The sequence below is a fragment of the Oratosquilla oratoria genome, chromosome 5 (assembly GCF_046742065.1).
Source record: "Oratosquilla oratoria isolate Oo_2021 chromosome 5, ASM4674206v1, whole genome shotgun sequence".
In the NCBI taxonomy this organism is placed as follows: domain Eukaryota; kingdom Metazoa; phylum Arthropoda; class Malacostraca; order Stomatopoda; family Squillidae; genus Oratosquilla; species Oratosquilla oratoria.
In genome coordinates this window covers 65,298,184-65,305,683 of record NC_134781.1, presented here as the reverse complement: position 1 = coordinate 65,305,683, position 7,500 = coordinate 65,298,184, and the positions used below count along the sequence as shown (strand labels likewise).

Here is a 7,500-nt window from a genome sequence, read left to right as displayed (position 1 = left end):
TGGAAGTGAACATTAAGGGAGAGCGACTGGAGGAAGTGGATAGTTTTAGATACTTGGGTGCAAGTGTAGCAGGAAAAGGTGGAGTGAAGGTGGAGGTAGAATGTAGATTGAGAGAAGCGAGTAAATGCCTTGGTGGATTAAAGAGTGTAATGAGGAATAGACATTTGGGAATGGATGCGAAGAGGAGACTGTATGAAGGAGTGATTGTGCCAACAGCACTGTATGGGGCAGAAACGTGGAACATAAGAGAAGAAGAGAGAAGGAGTTTGAATGTGTTTGAGATGAGGTGTCTGAGAAGTATGGTGGGGGTTACTAGGCTGGATAGAGTGAGAAATGAGGAGGTGAGGAGGAGAACAGGGGTGAAAAAGGATTTGGGAGATAGGGTTGATGAAAGAATATTAGGATGGTTTGGACACATGGAAAGAATGAGTGAAGAAAGACTAGTAAAAGAGGTATGGAAGGCAGATGTGGAGGGAGTGAACATGAGGGGACGTCCTAGGATGAGGTGGATGGATGGGGTGAAGGGGGCTTTGGGGAAGAGGGGAATGTCTGTTGAGGAAGGAAGGGAGAGGACGGAAGACAGAGGTGAGTGGAGAATGGTTGTATATGGATGATGTTGTGATTGCATGCGGAGGAATGGGGGGGGGTGTGGGGGTGGGGTAGTATGCGTGAGTAAATTTTGACGCAGCCCAAAGGGATTTCTCCCCGTCCTCTCCTTATATGCAAGGGGGGACGGAGAGGGGGGGTCGCCGATTAAATGAAGCGGCCTTGCTGTGGATGTGCTGTGTCTTGCGACACTGCTTCTGACCCAGGGCGGTGGGCAGGGTGCAGGGATGACCCGTCATCCAGGAGGTGCTCAGATGAGAGGGAGGGTGGGAGGGGTGTGGAGTGTATTTAGGGATGAAATGGGTGGGAGTGTTTTTATGCCTTTCCCTTTTTGGCTACCTCCCTTGGAAGGGGGAAAAAGCCTTGGTATATGTATGTATGTATTACTATTATTATTATTGCTATTATCATTATTATTATTACTATTATCATTACAATTATTATCATTACTATTATCATTACTACCGGTATTACTATTATTACTATTATTATTATTACTATTATTATTATTACTATTATTATTATTATTATTATTACTTTTATTATTATTATTATTGTTACTATCATTATTATTATTATTATTATTATTATTATTATTATCATTATTATCATTATCATTATTACTATTATTATTACTAATATTATCATTACTATTATCATTACTATTATCATTATCATTACTATTATCATTACTACCGGTATTACTATTATTATTACTACTATTATTATTATTATTACTATCATTATTATTACTATTATTATTATTATTACTATCATTATTATTATTACTATTATTATTATTATTATCATTATTATTACTATTATTATTATTATTATTGTTACTATCATTATCATTATTATTATTATTATTATTATTATTATTATTATCATTATCATTATTATTATTATTATCATTATTATCATTATTACTATTACTATTTCTATTATTATTACTATTGTTATGTACTATCATATTTGTACTAATGATAATAATTATGATAAAACTATATCAAAACTATAAAGATAATGAAAATTATGAAAACGACAATAGTGGTAACAACAAGAACGAAAATAATGATGAAAATCATCTTGATGTAATTCGTAAAGATACCGAGGGGTTTAACAGTGACACAGAGCAGTACCAGCATCTACTCCCTTTTGATGTTTCTCCCGATCCACCCTACCTCGTTTCTTCCGGCATCTACATTATCTTGTGCCCCATAGCTGCAACTTCACCCATCTCCCTATTCTTTCCATAATTCCCTCATTATTACCTTCCGAGGAGGCCCATTTTCCTTATGGTTTTATTCATTTCCCAGGTGTCTCAACCTTCATATGAGGAACTCGACTCTAGCCAGACTCTTGCATAGTAAAGAGTCTCTCCTCCCTTCCACCCGTATTCAATGTTCAATACAACTGACAATATACAATGGGAAAATGGTCAGGCACAGGACTGCTTGGGCCATGACTAGGCTCATGAGAGACAGAAAGCGAAGAAAAGAGAAGAGAAGAGAAGAGAAGAGAAGAGAAGAAAAGAAAAAAGAGAAGGAGAGAGGGAGAGAGATATCATGATTAACATTGTTTTCTTGCAATCTCTGCCCTAATTCTACTCGCTACCTCTCCTATGCCTTTTCCTTTCCACCTCCTGCCTCCCCCTCCTCCCTTCCATTACCTCTGCCCCTTTCCCCCGTCCCTGATCCATCTGTCTAAGTCTAGCCGCCTTTAGTTGCGAGGCACCCCCATCCGTCTCTTCTGTTTACTCACTGTCCCTTGTCCGTCGGAATCTTCATCTCTTCCTCTACCTCCCTCACACTTTTCCTCTCCCCCGTCCTCACCTTTCTCTCTCATTTTCTTTCTTTCCTCTCCCTATTCTTATTCCCACTCTTCTTAGGAAATGGAATGGGTGGGAGTGGTTTCTATGCCTTTTTCTTTTTGGCTACCCCTCCGTGTAAGGGGAAAAAACCTTTGGTATATGTATGTATGTATGTACTCTTCTTTTCATTCCTCTTTCTCATCTTCATGTCTTCACTCTCCCTTTCTCTCTCTCCCTCTCCCTCCACTTCATCTCTCTAACTTTCTTTCCTTATACTTTTTTCCTCTTTCTCACCCCATATAGGACACTGTATATGTTTTATGCATTTAGCGCTTAAGAAGCTTTAGTGATACCATTGTGGACCGGAGCTACACGGTACTCTTCTATGACAGGAAACCAATCTCCACTTCTCTTCAGTGGTATATTGTCCCCGAGGATAGAAATCCTGGGCATTGGTGACCAAATGCGAAATTTAAACACTCTCCTTTTCTCTCTTTCACTCTCTTCTTCCTTTTAACCTTTACCCTGTCCCTTTCCCTACTCTCTTCTTTATATCCCCTCTCTCTAAAGCGGCGAGAGTTTGCCCACAAGGATAGAAGCAATGGTAAAGTGTAGTCCACAACAACAACAACAACAACAACAACAACAACAACAACAACCCCTTTTCCTCTAGCCAAACATTTTAAACATTGTGATATACTTCGCAGGTTTTCGGTCATTCAAGGACGGACGATTTTATGGTCGAGCTATTGACATGATTTGAGGAAAGAAGCTACAGGATACATATACAAAAGAAGAAGAACATAAAAACTTATATACGTAGAAAAGATCACTGGAAGAGTTGCAGTCGGGGTCTGAGGTGCAGGATTGGGGTCGCAGATGCAATGTTGGAAAGCTTTGTTTTACTTTATTGGGGTGAAAGAGAAGTTGGAGACGAGAACCGGAGGGGATGGGAAGGAAAGAGGAAGAAGAAGGGATGAGAAAAAAAAAAAAAAAAAAAAAAAAAAAAAATTAGAGCACATCTGGTATCGTGCATTATCAAGGAAAATTATAGAGAACAGAGGGGAAAAAAGGAACGGGGAATGAAGAGGAAACCGAGGGAAGGAGGAGAAGAGTAGAGGAGGTGGAAAGAGAAGAGAGAGGAGGCTGGCTCCGAGACAGAGGAGACGAAGAGAGAAATCTGGGTCGGTTTGTCGCCTCGGGTTTCTTGTGGTGACCACAGTGCGTAATGGTGGATTTGTGGCAGTAGGAGGAAAATTATGAAGAAGAAGAGGAGGAGGAGGACGAGGAGGAGGAGGAAGACGAGGAGTAGGAGAAGGAGTAAGAGGAGGAGGAGCACGAAGAGGAGTTCGCTGTTTTATAATAACATCGTTCTGGCAGCTCCTTCGACGGTGTTGGTGTCAAACTGGAACAGCCTTGTTGTTCCTTGGGATTCATCAGAGATATGGAGAAGGGGATACTGCATCCTGGGTGGCTGCTGATCCCCCATATCATCTCGCCCTGGCTTGCGCAACATCTATGGTAGACATCGACTGAAAGAGGCTACTACATTACAGGTACAAGGTCGAACTCACCTGTGTCAAACTTCCAGAAGTCATTTCTCTCATGGAGGTCGGTCATGCCGCCGTAGACCCACATGCTTCCGTCATGCAAGACGGCGGAGTGGGCGTGTCGGGGTTCAGGTTGCTCACCCCGTGACGTCACAGGCGTCCAGTATTCGTCTTCTGCAAAAGGAAGGTCACGCGTGAGTGGACTATGGACTGTAGACTACCTTGGACAGACCACCCACTTACACGGGATCGTGTTTTTGTAGGCGAGTAAGAGAAGTCTGTAGGAAAATTAAATGACAGTCGTGTATGAAAGAGGGGTATTGGCACAAAGCACTTGCATGAATAAAGTGATTTTTACAAAGTGAAGGTTTATACACTAAAATCACCGACTAGGTTTCTTCCGAGACTAGCCACGCCCCCTTTTTACCTCATGACCAATCACGGGAAGTTTTTTATGATGCTCATTGGATAGAAAGGAAATCGTGCCTGTTGCACAGAGAATGTGACTGGTGGAGAATGGATAAATGTGGGGCTTGCTTCGCCCGAGATGAGGCGGTGGTTAAACGTAATGTGTTTCTGTTGCATCTCACAAACTAGATTTCAGAAACTAGATTCAACATCAAACGATTTCACAGTTGATGCATCAAGACTTACCATTAATGTTACGTTTGAATGAAATCTTTAAAAGAATAGATCTAATAAAAAAGTAGACTTAGGGCTAGAATTATACTAACTATCTATAATTTCTAAGAGCTGTAAATTGTAAAACGAGACAAAAGAGTAATTGTACGTTTTCTAGAGGTTTCCAGGTGCATTTCAAGATGACAAACTGCAGCAATTAAGACAAAAGTCTGGTTACTGTTAGCAATATAGTTTTATCTAGTAGTAGCTACTCCTCCAATCAAGACGTTTCTGTAGTTAAGATCCGACCCGACCCGACCCTACTCGACTTGACCCTATTTGACCCGTATGAACCCGATCTTTCTTTCTCATCCCACCACCTAATCGCTTCCATTCCCATTCCAGGCCCCCGTTCCCGCAGCGATTGGTGGTCCGCCTGATTTGCGTCGCCTGCTTCCCCGAGGCCCCATCTGATGGAGGCATGGGGGGAACCTGGAAGCGAGAAAATGGCCCCATTATGGGGAGAGGAATAGAAGGCGGGAGGGGGAGAGGGAAGGGAGAGAGAAAAGGGGGGGAAAGGGGAGGTGAAAGATAGTGATCGTAGATGGGTGTTGGGGGAGCCTGCGTGGGGATGAGATCAGAACACAGAGACTGCGCCGGAATAGTGAAAAAATTGCGCTGTCATTCCTTCTTTTTTGCGGAGGAGTTCCTTTTCAGCTGAATAAAATCATCTGAAGACCAATGTCGTCCTTTAGGGTGTAAAAGGTTAAAGTAACATAGGAATTAATATCTTTATTCTGGAAGCCGCCAGGCAATTTTCTTCAGCCAGAGGAGATTCCTCTGACCGCGTAATGGATGTCAGTAACCCCTCCCCTCCCTACCACCACCACCCTCTTGTATGTTCACTATGCTTTGGGGTTCCTGATTTCGGATTCGCATAATATCATTGTGATAGATTTCAATTGTATCAGAAAAAAATCTATCTATTCATCTATGTACCAAGAACTTTTTCCCCTTTATAAGGGGGGTAGCTAACTCAGAGGCACGTACCTATTCCCACCCACTTTTACCTCAGACCCCTAGCTCTCTCCATTTCTCATTCTATCACAGGCTCTACTACTCTCGTAGAAACCTCTTGACTACTTTTAACAGCTTTCCCCCAGTCCCAAATATCTGCAAAACCTTCCACAGTGCCTTCCTGTCTACCTTGTCATAAGGCTTTTCCAAATCCATAAAGGACCCTCCCCCCCCAAAAAAAAAAAAAAAAAATCCTTACCTTTTCCCGAAGCTTTCTCACATATCTGCCTTACCGCAAAAATATGATCCATGCAACCCTTACTTGTCCTAAACCCACACTGTTCCTCACCAATTACTTCCTCTGTTCCTCCCCTAATCCTCTCAATCAAAACCTTCCCATAAGCCTTACAAACTACGCTCAACAAACTGATCCCTCTGAAACTACTATACTCACATTTGTCCCCTTTTTCTCTTGTAAAGCGGAAATATACAGGCACTCCAGTCCTCTGGCACTCTACCCTCCCTTAGACACACATTGAATAACCTCACCAGCCAGTCGACCATTTCTGTACTTCTCTTCTTCAGACACTCCGCATGACACCCACCTAATTCAGGAGCCTTACCTGTCTTCATAATTTTCAGAGCTACTTGCACCACATCTTTTCTTATTTCTCCTCCATTTTCTTCTCCCATCACCGTAATTTTCTTAGCGCCTCCCACTGCTACCATCAATCCCTCTAAGATACTCCGTCCATCATCCTCTTACCGCCTCTTCTTCGGTCAAAATCTATCCATCCACGCCTTTTACCTTTTCTTCTCTACCTGACCCACCTCCCTTTCCTCTCTTGGTTTCCTTCCAAAAAAAAAATTATTGCTTTAATTTTTTTTTTGCCATACTCCTCTCTCGTTTTACATCTGATCTCCTTTTTGTCTCCTTTATCTGTCAATGTAGTGGTATTGGGAGATCTCAATGCTAGAGTAGGAGATGAGCCAATAGATGGAGTGGGTGGACAGTGTGGAGTGCCAGGAAAAAATCGTAACGAAGAATTGATGGTGTAGATGTGTCTAGAGAGTTGATGGTAGCTAACATAATGTTTAGGAAAAAAGTCGAGCAAAAGTACACATAGAAGAGGGTGGTGGATGGAAGCGTGGTAGATAGGGTTTTAACGGACTATATACGTAGTGGTATCCAGGAGAAGAGAAAGAAGACTTTTGGATGTACATATTCTTAGGGGAGAGAGTGGGGTAATATCAGATTTTAGGTGGAAGGTAAGTTGAGAGTGGAGGATAGATGGAGAAAAACGAAAAGGACAGAAGGTAGGGAGGTGCCTAGAGCAAATTGTTTAAATAAGAAGGAAAAGGAACAGGAGTACAAGGGGAAGCTGAGAAAAGTGTGGGAGGTGGTGAAGGATAGAGTGGAAGTAGGTGTGGAAGAAGAATGGGGGCGTTTCAAGGAGGAAGTGACAAGGTGTGCAAAGATTGTATGTGGAACAAGAAAGATGGGAGGGAATAGAAGGATGGGTAGTGAGTGGTGGGATGGTGAAATGAAGACAGTAGTAGAAGAGAAGAAGCGAGCATTCAGGGACTGGTTACAAAGTAGGCTGGGAGAAAAATATGAGAAGTATAGAAAAAAAAACGCATCCAAGAGCTTAGAAAAATAAATTCCTTCCACCTTTTCGAAAAACGTCACTTCGTACACCATATATTCATAACTGGAAACCTGAAACTATACTATCAATGATGTAGAGTCTCTGAGGGTCCTAGTTCCAAACCATTTCATTAAATGTTCCCTCATCACGCTCAGTTGTTGATCCCTCACAGGGGAATCGCGTATATCTAGTATGGAGTACGTACCTCGCAAGTATGGACTCACTTGAGAAGTTGGAGTCAAAG

General features: G+C 42.1%; 1 protein-coding gene across 1 annotated transcript in view; it reads right to left on the bottom strand.

The window, feature by feature from the left end:
* LOC143025516 (uncharacterized) overlaps positions 1 to 7,500 on the bottom strand; it is a 728,273-nt gene that overhangs the window by 17,580 nt on the left and 703,193 nt on the right. The window contains exon 6 of the mRNA XM_076185299.1: positions 3,994 to 4,143. Coding sequence (XP_076041414.1) covers positions 3,994 to 4,143 — 150 coding nt within the window. The remainder of the gene's footprint in view (positions 1 to 3,993; positions 4,144 to 7,500) is intronic.